Genomic DNA, 22194 nt, shown 5'->3' with positions numbered 1-22194 from the left:
TTTAATAAAACCTTTCAACATTTTTATTTTGCAGAGTTTACCAATGAGTCACATTATGCTCTATACAGAATACATTAAATTATTCCCTACTATATAGCAAATATAGAGAACTCCTGGGTGTGTCTGTGAGTCTTCATCAGGACCCCAAATCACCTTCAATAACCGTATTCTTGGGAGTGATGTGCACTGTGGGAATGTCACTTTTTACATCAAATTTTATAATTCGCTAAAGATTTTTCCTGCCTTCCTGTACTGTACAGCGTGTACAGTTTAGCCTAAAGCAGAGAAATACAGAGGGCCCACTCAAAGGCAGCTATTTCATCCTTTTGATTAATCAGTTTGATATTTGTCACTGATACTGCAGCTGCTATGCGTGAATGAAACAGTTTTAGTGACCAGTGGAAGTAGGGTTGTCTGTTTTTTCTGTACCTTGCACTGTGAATGGTTTAGTCACCTTTTTTTTTCCAGCATCTCCTAATGTCTAATTAATATATATATTAGCGCTTGGAAACACTTTTTTCACTTCAGTATCCAAGTAAAACCTTGAGTGAAGGTTCTCCACAAAATTAGTTTGTTGTATTTAAATCCAGTATGTTAGCATATTTATAATTGAAGGAAGATGACTTTATTAATAACACTGCTGGTGAAAATTCTTAAATCGCTTACATCCAGTTGAATTTAGCATATCAGAACAACGAGTGAAAAAGCCAAAATAGAGAATGAGAAATTCCAATACAGGAAGGGAATTTAATAATAATGTTAAATGAATTGGACAAAGTGTCATTTTATTTAATAATAAAAAATAAAAAAAGAAACAAATATATAATTTAATACAAAGAACAATGGGTCGTTTATATTAATTTGTTTTTGTTTATGAAATGTGTCACTTAGCTCACACCTTGTATTGCTCATTACTATAACATAATGCCTCATATTTACTAAGTCATATATATATCAGGGCTCATTACCAGGCAGACCAGAAGATCCATGGAACACAAAATAAGGAAGAGACAGCACTCAACGTAATGTCACAAGTAGAATTGTATTCAAAAGCAGGCACTGATAAAGCACTCCCTTGATAAAGGTCCTGTCCCTAGGACGAAACGTCGGTGACTGTGCCTGCTTTTGAATACAATTCTACTTGTGACATTACCCTGAGTGCTGTCTCTTCCTTATTTTGTACTAGCTGATATACCCGGCGTTGCCCGTGATGTAATGTTCTGGCTCCCCCTTCGTCCCTCTCCCCCCCTCTCTCCTGACTCCCCCCCCGCTCTCTCCTGACTCCCTCTCCCCCCTCTCTCCTGACCACCCCCTCTCTCCTTACTCCCTCTCCCCCCTCTCTCCTGACTCCCTCTCCCCCCCTCTCTCCTGACTCCCTCTCCCCCCTCTCTCCTGACTCCCTCTCCCCCCCCCTCTCCTGACTCCATCTCCCCCCCCCTCTCTCCTGACTCCCTCTCCCCCCCTCTCTCCTGACTCCCTCTCCCCCCTGTGTGTACACAGGGTGTGTGTATAGAGATGGATGAAAGTTACCAAGGGTTTCAGGTGTGAGTGTGTGTGTGTACACAGGGTGTGTGTTAATCCGTTTTTATTACATGAAGAAGCATGAAAGTCAAGGGTCTGATGTGTGAGTGGAGGTGTGAGTGTGTGTGTGTACACAGGGTGTGTGTATAGAGATGGATGAAAGTTACCAAGGGTCTCAGGTGTGAGTGTGTCTGTACACAGGGTGTGTGTATAGACAGGGGTGACAGTGTGAGATGGCTGAAACTTATCAGGGGTGACAGTGTGAGATGGCTGAAACTTACCTTGGACTCCGCAGGGGTTCTCTGGGGGTATGGTGTGTCAGTGTCAGTGTGTGACAGTGAAGTAGGTGTGTGTCAGTGATGTCACTCTACCTTTTGGCCAATGAGAGTCGTGTGGGAGGCACACAGGGACCAATGTCTGTGTGTGTCTATGTGTGTGTCACAGTGGAGCGTACCTCTTGGCCAATGAGAGTCGCGGTGGGGGGGGGGGGGCGGACGGACGCAGGGACCAATGTCTGTGTGTGTCTATGTGTGTGTCACAGTGGAGCGTACCTCTTGGCCAATGAGAGTCACGGGCGGGCGGGCAGACCCTCGGACCAATCAGATTCACCGCATCTAGCACCAGACTCGCAAGATTCAATTTTATTATATATAGATTCCGTGGATCTCCTGGTCTGCCTGGTAAGGAGCCTTGCTGTGGTGAAGTACATTTTTATTGATATTACAGCGCATATAGACAGCTACTTACAATAAGGTAGCAAATTCAGGCATTTCAGGATAAAATCCTATCTCGACAGCGAACAAAGGTCTCGCGATGGTATCACACACACACAGTACAGTAGCATTATGTGACTTATACAAACATACTTTTCTGTGTTGATGCATAATTAATTGCCAGGTGGTGCTCTAAATTGTGGCAAATGACAAATATGAAGACATCATGTGATAATGGGTATATTAAACAGCTTATTTTCTTTTCTTTAAATGATTTGTTTCAGGACAATGCAGACTTTTTCTACATTGATGTTTGGTCGTCAAAATATACATGGGGAGGAGAATCGCCTCCTGATGAAGGAACATTTGCAGTTATCACTAAAGGGCAAACAGTCTTGCTGGATCAAAGTACCCCTGTGCTAAAGATGCTACTGATTCAGGGTAAAGTGTATACATGCAAACTTGTCAACCAGTGCTGATTTAGCGCCAACAGACTTCTGTACCATTTAGTAAATTGGTGCATTTGTTGAATACTTAAGTAATAATTCCCAAAGGACAGGGCATTACGTGGCTATTAAAGTTCTAGGTGGACTCAACTGGGGTATTAATGGCCAGGTAATGCCCTGTCCAGAGAATATAACTATTAAAGGGTAAATTATATTGTTATAGTTTATGTAATCAGAGCGATTTAGAAGCTTTTTTCAACGCTGGATAAAAAATGTTCTATGATGGTTGAGAAATGATACTGTTTCCTCCCACCAATGTGTATTAAAATGATTCCTGTAAATGAAGCACATATAAAATAAGATAAAGTAGTCCTTATGTAAACTTAAAAAAGATATAACGATGATAAAATATTAAAATGAATACATTTTAATGTTAAAATTGCTGAAACATTTAATCACAATTTCTTTTTTATTGAATCCCTGGTGTTGATCTTGCCCAGGTGTTACCTGTGATAAATATACTACAGCTCATGCTGATGCCACATATTATATACGGACTTGTGGAAGTTGTGCATGTCTGGGCATCTGTGAGAAAATTAAAGAAGCACAGAGAGGAGTGTTAGATTTGAACATAGACCAGAGAGAAAGGAAGGAAATTAAGTAAAGTAAGAAAAACAAGAAAAAGGAGGAAGCTCGACAAAATGAAGATAGAGAAGGATATGAGAATACAGAAGGATATAGAAATAGAGAAGGATATGGAAATAGAGAAGGATATTGGACTAGTGAAGGATATTGGACTAGTGAAGGATATGGGACTAGAGAAGGATATGGGACTAGAGAAGGATATGGGACTAGAGAAGTATATGGGACTAGAGAAGGATATGGGACTAGAGAAGGATATGCAAATAGAGAAGGATATGGGACTAGAGAAGGATATGCAAATAGAGAAGGATATGGGACTAGAGAAGGATATGGGACTAGAGAAGGATATGCAAATAGAGAAGGATATGCAAATAGAGAAGGATATGCAAATAGAGAAGGATATGGAAATAGAGAAGGATATGGGACTAGTGAAGGATATGGGACTAGAGAAGGATATGGAAATAGAGAAGGATATGGACTAGAGAAGGATATGGGACTAGAAAAAGATATGGAAATAGAGAAGGATATGGGACTAGAGAAGGATATGGGACTAGAGAAGGATATGCAAATAGAGAAGGATATGGGACTAGGAAAGGATATGGGACTAGAGAAGGATATGGGACTAGAAAAGGATATGGGACTAGAGAAGGATATGGGACTAGAGAAGGACATGGGACTCGAGAAGGACATGGGACTCGAAGGGCATGGGACTCGAGAAGGGCATGGGACTCGAGAAGGGCATGGGACTCGAGAAGGACATGGGACTCGAGAAAGACATGGGACTCGAGAAGGACATGGGACTCGAGAAGGACATGGGACTTGAGAAGGACATGGGACTAGAGAAGGACATGGGACTCGAGAAGGACATGGGACTCGAGAATTCAAAATAATTGAAAACTAAATAGAGAGTGGGACAGGGAGTGAAAAATATACATAAACCTGAACAGTAGAAAGAAAGGCAAATTCAAAATTAAATAAACAAGAGACAAGCCAGGAAAATAAGGAAGAAAAAATGAATGGAATAAAGTGAAGGGAAGGAATAAAAGAAGATCTGGTGTCATTGTTATTTCTCTCTTTCCTCCTCTCCCCATCACAATTGTTGTAACTGTAGATTGATATCTAATTACATTGTCATTTGGTTTATAAAATTCTTGGCATTCCTGTGTGATTGATGGCCAGGATTGTAACCAATCAGAGAGCAGGATTTAGTTGTTCACTTTCTTTTTACCGTCTAATGAATAGTATTTTTACAGAGCTATATTTAGTAAATGGTGCTACGCCTTTTTATTTATTTAGAAAAATGTTTTACCAGGAAGTACACTGAAAATAACCTCTCGTTTTCAAGTATGTCCTGGGCACAGAGTTATAACAATACGTGTTTACATTAAATGAAGAGTTATACCGTCAATTCACAGAAATTTCATGGACATTTAGAGTTGGAAATTGGGTACAGGGGATAAAAGGCAGCAGCTTTAACATCACTAAACATCAGCAAACAGCTCACACCCTTTAGCTGCACCAGAGGCTGTCCACCTTTGGGGCAACGCAGATGTACACTGAAGGGGTTCAGATTCAATGCAGCTGTTGTTTCAAAAAGTTCTTTGGGTCATTAACATTCCAGAGGGTGGGGCTAATGAAATACAGCAGTAAGCAAACACAGTTATTAATACTTAGCACGCTGGATATGTGCAGAGGGGAGCAGCTCTTGGGGAACCCCATCAGTCATCCATCTTAAGTCACCTTATGGTCCATTTAAATAAATAACAGAATACGGCCCTTTAAATGGGATGTAAGGTGACTTGTGGCATAGCACCATTTACTAAATCTGGCCCATTGTTGCTTTAAGCCACTCGCAGAAAGGTGAACACAAGTCTACAGTATGCACAATATAGTAAAAATGAATATTTTCTGGTTTGTATTTTTCTGTTTTTTTACATTATAATTTTGCGGTATTTATGAATTAATCCGCAATAAAGTATGACACCGTTTTTAACATTTCAGTGCTGGAGCAAATGGAAATATGACCTAATATGCCACATTTTCCATGTCCAAAGAAATTGCTCTAAAAAATTTGTGACAGTCACAGGGGTTCAAGTTCTCCATTCTGCAATGTCTGCATTCACATGAGTCACTATCTGCTCCCCTTTCTTAGTGTGAATAGTATTTATCATGTTTATCTTCTGAGATTGTAGCTCAAAGTGACACACAGAAATAGTGTTATAAATGTCTTTACGTTTAGAATTAGCTCTTAGGAGGAACTGTCCACTTCAAGAGGTAGGCCAAAAGTTAGTGGCAGTTTTAATAGGTTAAATGTAAATCATTTGTACCGTTAAGAAAATATGCAGACAAGTACTGTATAAGTATTTTTAAATATTTTTTTTTAACTTTTTATGGTTTATTGGGAATCAAATCTTTTGCTGGAGTTATAAAATCTTTATTTAAACTTCTTTAGTGACACGATTGACAGTCCTCTAATCTGCAGGTCATTTTGTTGCGGACTGGGAATTTTGGCCGCGGGCAAACGCTGGGGACCATTTTGTTGTCATTTCATTGTAAAGTCATTATGATGCCATCATTTGTCAAGCAGATAAACATACTGTACTGTAGGTCGTTGACTAGCCTACATTCAGCAGACCCAAAGAAAAGGAAAACAGAATAATCACAGGATACACAGATAAAATTGTTACTTTAAAGTACATTGAATCGATTACACCAAGTAGTAGAAAATATAGAGATAGACAGCACTCAAAACAATTAATGAGCGACGATGCAGGGTGCACAGGGGAACGGGGAGGACCCTGATTCCTCCAAAAAATATCAGGAGCAACAAGGGGGGGGTGTTCCTGGCACACACTGACGATTGGAAAGAAAATGTAAAAATGGATTTGCCAAAAGTAAGCAAATTAATGTGAGGTTAGAGAAAAAATAAATGTTTACACAGAGTAGGTTTTTTTTTTGCTTTCTAATTGTGATACTGTACATACAAAAAGATTGTGTTAGTGGATAAATAGTTATATAAAATGCAGTATCTAGGTGTTTGTTGCAAAGCAGCCTGGTCTAAAAGACTGCAAAAAAAAGCCACAAATTGAAAGGACATGATGAGCGACAGCACTCGTGCAAACACTCACAGACTACTTCTTACAATTCATTTGCAAACTCTTAATTTAATTTGTTCCAGCAGCAACAACAACTGGCTACTCTAAGAAATGCGACTGGGTCTGATCGAAGAAGATCAGGAGAAAGGTCCCAAAAACACTGCACTCTACCTATTTACAATTTCCAGCGAATTGAAATAAAATCAAGATTTTGCAGTCTAATTTACACTTGCCCGTTCCTTGTAAGGATGTGTCCGCGAGTGTTTGACTGAGTGCTGTCTCTCATCTTGCTACCTAATTGTGACTGCCCTTTTGAATGTGTTACCTTGCCGGATAACTGCATGCAATGTAATTTATGTAAATTATAAATCTATTTTTTATTGTGTATCTTTTACATCCTACAGTTATTGTTGTCCTAACAAATTACCTGACAAGCTAATTATTGGGGTTACTACATTTGCATTTCACCTACAATGTTAGAACTTGTGCGGTGAACTACAGTAATTTTTTACAACTGTAATTGACAAACCTTTTCAGAAATGGAAATTATTTTCGAAGTGTTTCGTCTGCATAAAAAAAATATATCCGTTTTATTTAGCTGTTGTTTGTCATGCTTCTTGTTATTGTAACAGGAGGAAGTTTAATATTTGATGAAGCCGACATTGAATTGCAGTCAGAGAATATCCTTATTACAGACGGAGGACTTCTTCAGGTACGTTTAATAGTAGGAAGTGCAGAATGCTCATTGGGAAGTGGCAGTAAATGGCATATTTACAGATGCACACATACAACGTTCAGTGTAATACAAAATCTAAAAAGTAAAAAACACTTATTGACATTAAATATGTACAAGTTTATGTACACTGTAAAGCTTCATATAAACTGGTACTGGTGGAGGCAACTGGCTTAATACCTAGCACTTTGTAGTAGTACCTAACTGCAAGGATTAGATATCTATATTTTGCTGATGTAAGGTGCACCAACTACTAATTGCTGCATCAAACCTGATAAATAAAACCTAATAATTCTCCAGCAACACTAAGCATAAAACAAGACACAAGACAATGCCTCTGCTGGGAAGTGCGTCCAATGATGTCATGTCTTCTTTTGGTCATGTCCAGATAGGGACAGAAGCAGCTCCGTTCCAGCACAAAGCCATCATTACACTACATGGGCACCTGCGCTCCCCTGAGTTACCTCTGTATGGTGCAAAGACCTTGGCTGTAAGAGAGGGAACATTGGATCTACATGGTAAAGAACATGCTTTGTTAATTCGTTTTTCCTGCATGCATTCCAATAATGCCACAATGTATTGTAATTATCAATGTATTTCAAATATTGTATTATGTAAGTCTAGTATATTTATGAGTGGGGGGAAAAGGAGCACTGCAATGAAGGAGAACTGGAGGCAAACGTCAGCAAAGTAACAAAAATGTATTGAGGCATGTAGCCGAAAAGTTAAAAAGAGAAACCTCTATCGCGTTTCTCGCCAATGGCGCTTTATCAAAGAGTAGTTTGCTACAGGATTAGCGGCTTATGCACTAAGGGAATCTTTCTGGTGCCGTGCTTTGCTGCTGGTTCCCAGCGGGTGAATACCAGCTCTCCGCGACTTACAGTCTGTCCCTGTACTTTGTGATTCATGCTTATATCCTCCTGCTACAGCCGCAATCTACCACATAGTGGTCGGGCACCCCGTTATTCAAGGGTTTTTACGTCACGTGTCCGATTTAGTATCAGTCCAGGGTTTGTAGCACCTACCATTGAGGTGCTTCCTCTCTACATTTATTTATGAGTGGGGTTTTCAAACATATAACACTTTATTGGTAAGAAGTTTTAGGGGCCTACATTATAATAGGATCTTTCGCGTCAAACTTGTAGTGCTAAAAAGTATGTAGTTTGTTAGGACTTCTTACATATGATATAACTAGTTTTGGTAAATGTAAATTATTAGCCCTACTGTGAAAATACATTTAGTGATCATATATAATGAAACATCGGTGCTGCATCAAATTACATTTTTGTTGATACATCGCAACTTAAACACTTCTAATTCTGCACTAACAATATAAGCAGACTTTGTTGGACTTGCTTATACTTGATCTAAGTTCTAAAGACTAAATGCAGCCTAAAATAAAGTGAAATGGTCACAAATAATGTGTTGAAAACATAAAAGTTCTTAGTCTGTAGTGTAGAGATGGTTAAATAGTAGGACTTATGCCAGGTACAACTTGGCATTCAATTTTGACACAGTTTCAACACAAGTTTAGACACAAATATACAAAATGTTTCAGTACATACCATTTACATCTGTGGGCATCACTGTCGTTTCCTCCAATATACCTGACTAAATAATTTTTTTGACTCGATGCGCACATTGAAAATAAATGGTTAGTACATAGATGCGCACACACACACACACACAATATAGTTTTTTTCTGCATCAATTTTATAGCCAAATGTTCCTACAGTTGTTAGACCACCTTGTCTTTCTTAGAGAAGGAATCTAGAACTAAATCACAAATAGGGCCTAAAAAGAAAGTGTCAGTCAGAGTTGATTTTATGGGGTTAGGAAAGAGAAACTTGTTAAGCTTTTGGCAATTTATTATTAAAAAAAAAAAAAAAAAAACCACTATGGAACAGAATGGATATATTACGATGATACAGGTATCCTGCCCATGAGTCACACTCTACCCACTGTGCTATATTCATTATTCACTGTTCATTTACTAATCATGTTCTAAAATTCTCTAATGGTGTACTCTATATCTTGAAGCCCATGAAGTTGATATAGGGAACTTGGCAATTATAAGATAAATAAAAAACTGTGTCATATGCACAGGAAGTTATACTTCAGGTCAAATACCTCAAAAATGATAAAAGCTAACATAGGTTTTTATTTTTGTCACGATACCCTATAGTGGAAACTATTGTGCAACGCTGCCATTTTTTGTGAAATTTGTTAAATCTAGCCTGTTTTGAGCAGAACAAAAATGTCACTATTAAAATATATACATTTTTAGTTTTGTGCTTTGTGGATAATTATATTCGTACTAAAAAATCTCCAGAAAAGTGTAGAATGCCACAAATAATTTTTCTTGGAGATTAGAGCGGTTATCTACAAGTTTAAAATACATGTTTCTTATTTAAAGTGGGAGAACATCTCTCTGAAAATCCCTGTTTACTGGGATGAACCACATATTGATGTAATTAGGTGAAGCTTTAATTCCAGTCTGATTCTGTCAGGGGAAAGAAGTGAGCACACAAGACAAGCAGGGGATTCCGGGAAAGGACCATAGCATCTTCCTGTTACATTGGCAGTGCTTATAATGAAAATATTATTTTGTCAGTCGATTTATAGAGAAAAGAGATAGGGAAGTACTTGGAACTAGCCAATTTTTATATGATCTGTTCAGCACAAAGTTGATTTGGGGAAGGATCATGTTTAAAAAATGTCATCTAATGTACAGAAAACACACAATCCCAGCAAGCTTTAACCACAGAACCCACCACAACATAATATATATATTATATTAATATATATATATATAATATATATATTCTACAGTAACTAGTTGTAGGGGCATCCCACACTATATGTTGCAGACTGCTTACAAAAAAGTTGTTTTGCATTTAAACAAGTGCATTTTTTTCTGTATTCCAGGACTGCCAGTTCCTGTGACATGGACCCGACTAGCTCAAACAGCCAAAGCAGGAACATCAACTCTCATTTTACAACAAAGTGTAACATGGAAAGCTGGGGATGAAATAGTCATAGCAACAACAGGCCATAGGTACATTAGGATAGCAAGACCGTAAATACAAGGCTGCTGGCTTATCTCATTAATTGTAAACTCAACCAGGATTGAATATACTGTATGTCTGAGAGTATCCCTTTCTTGTTACAGACACAGCCAAAAAGAAAGTGAAACAAGAAGAATTAAGGGCATATCCACAGATGGAAGAAACCTGACTCTAACTGAGCCAGTGAATTACAAACACTTGGGGATATCAGTCAATCTGCCTGACGGAACTGTATTTGAAGCAAGAGCAGAAGTTGGTCTTCTAACTAGAAATATTGTTGTAAGAGGCTCTGATAATATGGAATGGAATGACACAATAGAAGCTTGTGCAGATGGATTTAATACTGGTAAGGTTACATTTTTTGTGCTACATCAGTCAATTTAGGATTTTTATTATAAACTACTTACATACATAGTTTTTAAATAACCACTATCGACTTTGCAATAATGTATCTTACACTTCAATATTACCAAAAGAAAATAATTAAATGGAAACAAGTTATTAAAGCCCATGTTTACTAAACAGTGCTATTCCATAACACGGTGCTAGAAAACACCTTATGGCCCATTCAAGTAAAGGTTTTTCTAGTGCCAAAAGGTGTCATACTGGCTTCTGTTGCATTGTTTATTGATCCTTCTGGTCCCGAAAGGCTTAAGATAAAAATGTTGTCCATATGTGATTTTATTACCGTACTTCATGCTTTTCAATCACTTCTTTTAGGTGAATTTGCCACGCAAACATGTTTCCAGGGAAGGAATGGGGAAGAAATAGGAAGTGACCAGTTTGGAGGTTGCATCATGTTCCATGCTCCAAAGCCAAGCCAACTTCTGTCAATTGGAAGAATAGAATATGTGGAGGTAAATGACGAGGGGTATTACAAATCCTTCTATATTTTTTGTTTAATTCCTGCTTTACAATATATATATATTGTAGCAGGATGACCGTGGCTAGTGAGGAGGCAACATAATTCTTCCAGGAAAATAATATAGTGGTGGTTTTAATTGTCCAAAGATGCAACAAAACAATCGGTACACTGTCCCTTTAAGTAGCAGAGAATGTCAAATCAAAAGCCTATCCCTGTTAGGGGAACTAACTAAACAAAAGTTCAGTCTGTCTACCTGGCTGGCTAGCTAACCTAGACCAGACCAACAATGTACAATAACACCAGTTGGCTCCTTACCTGGGAGCTTTATTTCCCTTTGGGACAGGATCAATATGAGCAGCCTGTGTCTGTCTGTCAGCACTACTCTGTCCTTTCTCAGTGCCTGAGGGCTGTTATATAGTGAGTGCGGCCGTGCGCGCGCATGCCTGTTCGAAGCCGCATGCACGTGCCGCATGCTTTTTGTGTGTGTGTGTGTGTGTAATTTATTATTTATTTTTAAAAAACCATTGGTGCAGACACACAAATACATACACACATACACACACACACATGTATACATACATACACATGTATACATAAATACACACACACATATACATACATTAAGCGCCGGTAGCGGCGCGAAAAGATGATTTTCCTGTAGGCTCCCCGCTCCCTGCCGTGCGCACGCGTGGTCCTTGTATAGAAGGGCTGACTAACCTCAGCCATCTATAACTGCCATGCGTGCGCATGGCGTAGCACGCTGCCGCACTGTATAACAGCCCTGAGAGAGACTGCTGCCCCAGAGGCATTTCCTCTTCCTCTTTTTAAAAAGCAGGTGAGCTTACTCAATTAGGATCACCTGTGGATTGCCTAATGAGTTGGGTTAACTCCTCATGTGCTGGAAAGCAGGCATACTGCCACCTCCTACTAATGTATACCGAGTCTATGACTGTCACAATATATATATACACACATTTAATATTTTTTAGCTTGCCTCAAATTTATATATCTTAATATAACTTGCATCTACAATCATGCACTGCCATATGATATTTCTATCTTTTTCAAGTGTAATTTCACAGCACAGCACACACATGTACATCTGATTTAATTAATGTAATTCACATTTCACATACAGTGCTGTATATGGCTACGTCCATAGAGGGGGGAGCCACGCTGAGCCGTGCGGACGCTGAGGCTCGTCTGCGCAATCAGGAGCGATTGCATGAACTAGCAGACGAGCCGGGAGGCGGGGGGAGGCGGGGCATTGACAACACTGGGCCAATAGTCCGCGAAGCACCGACGTCAACGTCACCGCGCCGTGACGTTGACGCTGCTTCGCTCTGATTGGAGGTTTTCAGCCGACAGCGCACTCAGAAACAGGTTCTGCTGCCGGCTGAAACTCCCTGTGCCTTAGCACGCCTGCGGACGCTCGCGGGAGCCCCCTCTGAAGACAATCCTCATTGAGGATGACGGGTCTCATCGCGGAGCGTCCGCACAGCTCAGCGCTGACTGTCCTTCTATGGACTCAGCCATAGATCAAATCAGGGACTGCAACTGTTTGTTTTTTAATATGTAGTATTGGTTGTCCAACAACTAACCATCATGTTTGTTCTTAGATGCTGTTTTAAACCAGGCACATATGAACCTGTGAACCTGTGAAGGTGTTGGGAAATGCTATATAAAACACTGCAGTGGTTAAGAGGATCTCAAATGTCTCAGAGAGATGTTTTAGTCCTTACTCCTGTGTGATTCAAAGGTCAAATTTAGAATGATATAGAGTCCTCTAGTATTATATTGCAAGTGTGCGAAAAGTATTCCATAAAATATAAGTAACCTGTTCATCAAGTTTCATATACTTGATTTCTATTTCTTAATTAAAATAGATTTACCTTAAACCTAGTGGTTGAAGATAATACACAAATAAAGTAAAATATACGATTAAAACATTGAAGCTCCTTCCCAAATCCTTCTCTTGCTCCATATTACCACCACGCATGTCACTTCCCGAAACAAGCCATGAAGCCCTTTCTGGGATCGTCAGGCATAGATCTTGGTTTATAACAGTTGTGGTAGTTCAAAAAATGAAATTAATATATGGTGTTATTGTGTATGATCAATAACTGATTATGTTTAATCTTCCAAATATCTTATATTAATTTAACCTGCTATGAGTAATGAATCTGCAAATTGCATAAGGCAGAAAATGTAACTTTTCATCTAGTTTCATACTGTAACATAACTTTTTTTATGTCTCTCATTTTAAATTGAAATAGTTATTTCAGTAACAAAAACAAAGTTTATCATGTAATTATTTGTCACATGCTTGATGCTTATCATGAGTATTATTTCTTTTTGTAGATATTTCATGCTGGGCAAGCCTTCAGACTGGGGCGCTATCCAATACACTGGCATTTGATGGGTGATCTCCAGTTTAAGTCATATGTACGAGGTTGCGCAATTCATCAGACATACAACAGAGCAGTAACCATCCATAACACTCATCATCTTCTTGTTGAAAATAATGTAATATATGACATTATGGGAGGGGCATTTTTCATTGAAGATGGAATTGAGCATGGCAATATTCTTCAGTACAACTTAGCTGTATTTGTTCGCCAGAGTACAAGCCTTCTAAATGACGATGTCACGCCCGCAGCTTTTTGGGTTACCAATCCCAATAACACCATTAGGCACAATGCAGCAGCAGGTGGCACACACTTTGGCTTCTGGTATAGAATGAATGATAACCCAGATGGACCCTCCTATGACCCAACAATTTGCCAAAAAAGGGTCCCACTTGGTGAATTCTACAATAACACTGTTCATTCTCAAGGATGGTTTGGAATCTGGATATTTCAAGAATATTTTCCCATGCAAGGGGAAAGTTGCAGTTCATCTACCCCAATGCCGGCTATTTTTGACTCATTGACCACTTGGAATTGCGAAAAAGGGGCAGAATGGGTGAATGGTGGCGCTCTTCAATTTCACAATTTTTCAATGATAAATAATGAGAAAGCTGGCATAGAAACCAAGAGGGTAATGTCAAACTATGTTGAGGGCTGGGGAGAGACCAATGGGGCAGTCATTAAGAACGCTGTAATAGTTGGTCATCTTGATGAACTTGGACTAGGCTCTAGTTATTGTACCTCTAAGGGTATAATCCTTCCATTTGACGAAGGGTTAACAGTTTCATCTACCAAGTTTATGAATTTTGATCGCCCAAATTGCGCTGCAATAGGAGTTACGGAAATTGTTGGACTCTGTATGGACAGATGCGGAGGCTGGAGTGCAAAGTTTGGTGGAATACAGTATTTTAATTCACATAACAAGGCTGGATTCCGATGGGAACATGAAGTTGTTCTAATTGATATAGATGGGACCCTTACAGGTAACAGTTTTGTTTATTCTTTTAGTTCTTTTTTTTTCTTCTTCAAAATAACCCAATAAAAGGAGACATCAATACAATGTACATTTCTACAGCAAGTATAACACAGTATTTATCAGTAAATCACATATTTACCTAAATGTATTATATTCAAAGGTGCGCAACAAAAGTCATTCTTTTCTGGAATTGGATTTGCTTTACTTTATTCATCATTTATTGGTTAATTTTCGAGTAGGGTTTCAGAGACATATTAATTTATTTTAGGGAGTCTGGCATGATAACTAATTACCTAATATAAGGAGTACACATTGAATACTCTTGTATATTTCTTATTGGAGGTAGATTTTCAGAACACAATTTGAATAGATTGTTAAGATATCCTAAACTGTGTAACAAATGCTAAAAAAGTAATAAAGCTGTCGCATGAGTTGATTTTTTTTTGTACTTTTATTTAGTGGACTGCAGCTTTAAACTCAGTCTGTGCATTATCATACAGTACTTCTATATTACTAGGTAAAGTTCTTTTATAGGGAATTATAAATATACAGTTGTTATTTAAAGTTTTGTTAAGCTCTATTTACTTTTGTGCTATGTCTTTAATTTTAGGGAAACTTGGTAACAAAGTGGTACCAAAAAGTGGATTGCTTGATCCTTCAGAGTGCAGTAAAAGTGATGATTGGAGCGTCGGATTTCCTGGCTATGTTTGTAACTCTACAGTCAGCTTTCATCGCTTAGCCTTCAATAAACCATCGCCATCATCTCTTCAAGGACAGGATGTGATCATTTCTAATTCTTTTGGTAGAGTATTCAGGAACAATTCACAATTGCCTGCTAAAGATAATGTACTGTCTAAAAGGATACGTCTTGAGAAAAAGTTTAAGAATTAGAGTAGTAAAGTGCATGTTTCTACCCCAAGAACTTTTTATTTGTTTATTTTATATATACTGATATGTTATAGGCAATTGGTCCCCATAATATAATACAGATTTTCCATGGGGTTTATAGGCTTGCGCACTATAAAATAAAATAATATGTCATATTTTAGCTTGAGTCAATCTGTATCTTCTTTTTATTTCAAACTGATTGTGTCATTCATATCACCCATTTTATATGTGCATTTGAGGGCATAATTTTACTTTCGCGGATCAGCTAATGGGTAAGAGTTATGAAAAAGACCCTAAATTGATGGGTCATCATATAAACGTACCCCATTGGTTGGGTTTACTTGGAATACTTTATTTCCTGTTATTTTATAGTTACAGCTCAACCCTGGTATAACGCGAATCCGCTTATAACGCGATGCAAGCGTTGCTCCCAATTTTCGTAGCTATGAATACTTTACAACACGATTATTGGTATCTTAAATACTTTATTGTACATTGCATACAATTGTACATTATTTCTAACGCGATCCGCTTATAACGCGATGTGATTCATTGGACCCCAAGCACAGCGTTATAACGGGGTTGAGCTGTATTTCAATATGACTAACCATTTTAAATATTTAATCAGGTACATCATATTCATTTTTCTGGTACATCCTAGGTTTCAGCATCGTTCCCTTTTTGATTAAACGTTTGACTCATGCGCCTGGATGGATGGCTTTACTACCTAATGCAAAGTCTTTCAACTGGTACTTTCATGATGTAGAACACATCACTAACATCTCCTATGCCTCAATGTTCTATGGATTTAAGGTAATGTTTCATTATATTAGACAGTTAGACATTGAGGTATAAAAAGCATTTTACACATTAGAAATGGAATTTAAAACATGTCCTGTTAGGTTACATGTGGTTTTTAGGACAAAAGTCACATTGTGGACAAATCATATACACAAATATTTAGGATGAACCTTTATTTCCGATTTTTTTTTTGTAACATTAGATATTGACTGATACTTTTAAAGCCTTTATCGGAGGAGTGGCTCAGTTAGTAAAGACACTGACTGGTACTGAGTTTGAACCTGGTTCAATTCCCGGTGTCGGCTCCTTGTGACCTTGGGCAAATCACTTTAGCTCCTTTTGCCTCAGGCACCAAAAAGTAGATTGTAAGCTCCACGGGGCAGGGACCTGTGCCTGCAAAATGTCTCTGTAAAGTGCTGTGTACAACTAGCAGCACTTTACAAGAACATGCTATTATTATTATTAAGCCAATATACACTAGCTAAACAATATATTTCCGACTTTCCGATCACTGAAAAATCATAGTAATCAATATGAAGTAAATTCACGGTTTTATTATTAAACACATTGATTTTATAATAACATAATAGCATATACAGTACTGTATTGTGACTCCTGGTATGTGACACCGTTGCTTTGAACTTTTAGCGAGACCTTTAATAAATAATAATACTGCAGTTAGTGACTCCTTTCTTTTTCTATTGTTGTAGAAGGAGGACTATCTGATAATATCTCACAATCTTACCCAGCAACCTGACATGTTTAAGATCATTGATAAAAGAAATAGATCTCAGCAGCAACTAAGCTGGAACAATAGTACCAATGGTGACTGGTACTTTGATGACAACACAACGACATTATCTTACATTGGTATGCTTTGCAATATTGTCGCAAATAAGTTACTAGTATGTGGGAGCATCATGTTGCTAAGAGAAATACAGGTTCAACTGGGTCAATTTGCCATGTAATTATTTTGCCAAATCCATTCAAAGTTTGGGTACATTTTTCACACCCCCTTGCGATATTAAGATTTTTTGGCAGTGAATTATTACTTAGTTACAGGTACAGCAGGTTATTTAGTGTACTCTGCCTGTCAGCGGGCCCTATGCATTTGGACCAATATGACGTCTTTGGACATTGCCTTCTTGCTGCTGCTGCCCCGTGACATAATTACTCCCTGGCCACAGTGTGTTATTTATAAACATTTCAGCGTATTCAAATGAGCACTTTTGAGTTGAAAAAAATTAAACTAAAAACATATAATCAGCGCTCAAACCTATAAACCCTAACCTATATACTATTGAAATAAATAGGTGCTCTACAAATGAAGAGAGATCCCCTATATGGGAAACCCTGTATGTGATCCCTCACAGACTATTTTATTAGAATGGGGAATGGCTGCCTAAGGAATAAACAAACCTATCCACAAGGCATGTATACAAAGCATGAACAACAAGAAACAGAAAACACAAAAACATATACAATACAAACAATGATTCCCTGGCGCACTAACAGATATTAAACCTGACAGCAGAGTGCAGTCCCATGAATCAAGTAGATGATATTGGATGAGATCTACAGTCCACACTGTCCCATTCCTTTTAGATTGAAGACTTGTCTGGAAATAAAAACAAAACAACCATTGCGCAGTACCCTATGGTCAGTTCTCTACACCCCCACCGTTGCTATCTACTCACTTAAAAATAGATAGAAATGGGCCTCAAAAGGTTTCTTTGCTCTCCTCCCGGTTGGCTCCAACTTGTTGCTGCTGCTGGTGACGTGATCTTTACTTCCAGCGTCAGCACCGCCATACACCGTGTGGGAACAAGAATGGGCGCCAATAGTGTGATAACATAACATTTATTGATAAAAATAGCAGGGTAAAAAACATGCACTCACATGCTGTAATGCCCTATGTGCGTCCTACAACGTGCCGTCCGCTTGCATGGGAGGATGCCGAGGGATTGCAGGAGGAGGCTGGATTCGGCGTGGGTCCCCGCTTCGTGGCCGCGACTCGGAGCGCCTATTCCCTCCTCTGATGACTTTCCCCGCCAATCAACCTCTTCTCCTCTCAATGGGTATGCACGCCGCAGCACGTCCTGGAGGCTCCACCCTACGCGCGTTTCGTGACTCTGACGTCACTTCTTCAGGGGTAATGGAGCCGTGGGGGCACTGTAGGTTATTTATATCCTTGTGCATTGCTAACGAGGGATTCCCATTGGGTAATTGTCCTCGCTGGGAACTCCCACTGAGTGTCCACTTGTAGATAATGAAGGGCAATTTGTATACAGCTGACTTAACCCCTTCATGTCTGGACAGTAACAATCACAATATACATACACTCCAGCATATTCGTGAAACATACTTATAAAAATGGCAATAGGCTATAATTAATATATTCTAATGCCAATACATCTTATACATAGAAATACATCAATAAAAATAATCTGATTGCATATAAAAATATAAATAAAAAGTGGATAGCAACATTATGGCTTATAATTCCAAATTGTATTTTGAAAGATAGCTATTAAGCTGACTCCCTACCAATGCCGGCATAGAGGACCCAGAGGTGGAAAGAGAATATATTAGATTGAACCATAAGATAACCTGGTTATGCTATATCCAACATCAGCAGTATACTATATAAACCTAACTATCTCTCAGGAATGCTGCCAGGTCGAATTCAATATTTAGTCCTCTTGGGGTCATGGTTTTAAGGGTATATATCCAGTAGCTTTCGCGTCTGGATATAAGATTTATTTTGTCACCCCCCCTCCAATTCTGCTTGGGACATTCAATCCCTTTACAGATTAACCCTTCAGGATTTTGTCCATGCTTACTTTTAAAGTGGCTGGAGACACTGTGTGTCTCCAGACCCCTTTTAATATTGTAAACATGTTCTGCAAGACGTCGTTTCAATGGTCTACCCGTTCGCCCTACATATTGTAGTCCACACGGGCACTCTAACAGGTAGACCACAAAAGGAGTCTTGCAGGAGATGAATGATTTAATGGGGAATTTAATCCCCGTAACATTGGATTGAAATTGATTACATTTGGAGCTATATCTACAGCCAATGCATTTACCACATGTGAAAAATCCATCTAATTCCTTTAGCCATGTTGTATTATGTGCTTTCATGGAATTGAACGGACAACTTGGGGATAGTTTAAGTTTTAGATTGTCAGCTTTTTTAAAAACTATCTGAGGATGTTTGGGTAATATTGATTTTAAGATTGTATCGCCCTGTAGAATGCCCCAATGTTTCTTAATTATTTGTGTTATTTTATTGGACATTCCATTGTATTTGGTGATGAAGGGAATAAACTCACCGCCATCTGATTGTTTTGATCTCTTATTATCCATACAGATAAGGTCATCTCTATTGACACTTTTTACAGTCTCCAAGGCCCTCATCACCTTATTGGGATTATACTCTCTCTGAATGAACTTATCTTTAAGGTCATTGGCCTGTATCTCGAATATTTCCGGTTGAGAGCAATTCCTTTTAGTTCTTAGGAACTGGCCCTTGGGGATATTGTCAATCCATCTATGGTTGTGATGGCTGGATGCCAGAAGGTACGTATTAGCATCTACCTTTTTGTAAAAGGTCTTGGTCTCAATAGACCCCTTCTCAATGAATAATGTGAGATCCAAAAAGTCTATACTTGATGGGCTGGTGTTAAATGTGAATTTTAGATTCATATTATTATTGTCTAGATATGTTTGGAACTTCCCTAGATCTTCTGTGCCTCCACCCCAGATACATAGCACGTCATCTATATAGCGTTTCCATAGTACAAGGCTCGCCCCAAATGGGCTGCTGGATTGGATGTACTCCTCCTCCCACATGCCCATAAAGATGTTAGCATAGCTAGGGGCGAACCTTGTACCCATGGCAGTGCCACATATCTGGAGGAAGAAGCTGTTATCGTAACTGAAATAGTTATGTGTAAGGATATAACGTATCCCCTCTATTATGAATTCTCTGAATCCCTGTTCAAGACTGTCATCTTGGTTTAACACCCTTCTAATTGCTCTGATACCTAAGTCATGATTAATAACGGTATACAGAGACGTCACGTCACACGTGACCCAAATGTAATGATCTTCCCATTTAAGGTCCCTGACCAAATTTAGTACGTGTGTGGTGTCTCTTAAAAATGACGGGATTTTGGGGACATATTTCTGCAGAGCAGAATCGATAAACTGAGACAGATTGGATGTCAATGATTTTATCCCCGATATGATGGGGCGTCCAGGGGGATTCCAAAGATCTTTGTGAATCTTTGGAATGAAATAGAAAATTGGAATCCTTGGCTGTGATATATCCAAGAACTCCAATTCACTTTTGGAAATGTTTCCATCCAAGAATCCCTTGTGCAGATATTCTTGAAGTTCTGTTTTAAACTCTATAGATGGATTACACGGTAGTTTTTTATATGTGGTTCCATCGCTTAGGATTCTCAAGGACTCTTTCTTATAATAGTCAGAGTCCATGATAACTATGCCTCCCCCTTTGTCTGCAGACTTTATTACAATTTGTTTATTACTTTCTAAATTCTTAACTGCATCTTTTTCCAGTTTACTTAGATTGTGTTTATGGATTTTAAACTCACTGGTTGCCCTTTCCATATCCTGAATAACTAGTTCAGTAAATGTTTCTAAGAAATTTCCCTTAATATGTTTGGGGTAAAACACTGAGGGCCTTTTAAATTTAGTGGTGGGGATAACTCTTTGCTCAATGTTTTTATTATTGTCCTGAATGACCTCCCTACTGATAGCATCTTTCATGAAGTACTTTTTTAGTGTTAATCGTCTTGCAAATTTATGAGTGTCTATATATAGATCAAACATATTTGGTACCTTGGAGGGAGCGAAATTAAGGCCTCTGGACAAAACTTTCTCTTCAACCTCAGTGGTTCTATAGCTGCTGATATTGAATATATTGCTAACCTCTACCGATGGTTTGGCTGCTCTGACTTTTTTCTCTTTCCTTCTTCCACCTCTTTTTCCTCTGAATCCTCTATTCTTTTGCGTCTCGCCGACCTGGGGGTGTCTTTTCTCCCCACTGGGATTTCTATCTCGCTGTTCTTCCGTACGGGGAAATCGTAATCCCTGTCGTGGTCTAAAAAAGACAATTGATGTTGATTACTCTCATGATCAAATGGTGGTAAGTTGTAGGGTCTGAAATTATTATTAGATCTAAATACACTATTATCATAACCCCTAAATGACTCTCTGGGTCCATCATTATAGTGCTCGTGATGCCCATATCTACCATTAGGTTAGGGTTTATAGGTTTGAGCGCTGATTATATGTTTTTAGTTTAATTTTTTTCACCACAAGTTTTATCCATTATCACATACCAGCAGCCAACCATTAATATAAAATGTCACTTTTTTCCAGTAGAGCACTTCGCAGTTGTAACTTAGATAAATTATTTTCAGATGACACAGATATAGAACACATAGATGTAGACACTGAGAATTTAGATACACTATTTAATAAAGTAGAAAAACTCCTCACACAAGAAATGAGACAGATCTGGGAAGTGGTAGCTTTGAGGAAATATATAGAACATAAGAGAATACCAAGGGGACTTAGGGTCCTCAAGGTACCCACTCTAGAAACTGAGAATGAGATCTTTATGAAAGAGTGGAACCATCTCCTTGACACATGTGCATTCGGTTTAGTCAATTTATCTATCCAGTACAGAACAAAATCCCTAGAAGTTTTGGATAAAGAGATTATTGAAATCCAAGAAAAATTAGGCCAATTCTCCGAACTCAAAGAGTACAAAGTACTAGATGAAAAAATTTCACAGAGAATAGAAAAATTGGAGAAAGAAGTCATTAGTTCAAAACAGAAAAAATTTATCAGGGACAAAAAAGATTATGAACAAAATAGACAAAGAGACTGGAAAACTGAGAAAAAAGTTAACATTGTAGAAGATACATCCATAGTTGAGGTGCAATCCACACCAATCAATAAAACGATATTAAAGGAGGAAGTTAAATCAAAACCAAAAAAAG

At 38.4% G+C, this 22194-nt stretch overlaps 1 protein-coding gene across 4 annotated transcripts in view; it reads left to right on the top strand.

The window, feature by feature from the left end:
- The window catches only part of PKHD1L1 (PKHD1 like 1), a 210357-nt gene that overhangs the window by 124130 nt on the left and 64033 nt on the right, over window positions 1–22194 (top strand). For all 4 annotated transcript variants that reach the window (XM_075582424.1, XM_075582423.1, XM_075582425.1 and 1 more), the window contains 10 exons: window positions 2519–2675; window positions 7050–7129; window positions 7539–7668; window positions 10079–10208; window positions 10323–10564; window positions 10939–11075; window positions 13445–14474; window positions 15078–15269; window positions 16017–16168; window positions 16867–17026. In XM_075582424.1, the coding sequence (XP_075438539.1) occupies window positions 2519–2675; window positions 7050–7129; window positions 7539–7668; window positions 10079–10208; window positions 10323–10564; window positions 10939–11075; window positions 13445–14474; window positions 15078–15269; window positions 16017–16168; window positions 16867–17026 (2410 nt within the window). The remainder of the gene's footprint in view (window positions 1–2518; window positions 2676–7049; window positions 7130–7538; window positions 7669–10078; window positions 10209–10322; window positions 10565–10938; window positions 11076–13444; window positions 14475–15077; window positions 15270–16016; window positions 16169–16866; window positions 17027–22194) is intronic.

This window comes from Ascaphus truei, chromosome 2, assembly GCF_040206685.1.
Source record: "Ascaphus truei isolate aAscTru1 chromosome 2, aAscTru1.hap1, whole genome shotgun sequence".
Taxonomy (NCBI): domain Eukaryota; kingdom Metazoa; phylum Chordata; class Amphibia; order Anura; family Ascaphidae; genus Ascaphus; species Ascaphus truei.
The sequence above is the reverse complement of the archived record's forward strand: the minus strand, read 5'-3'. Positions and strand labels throughout refer to the sequence as shown.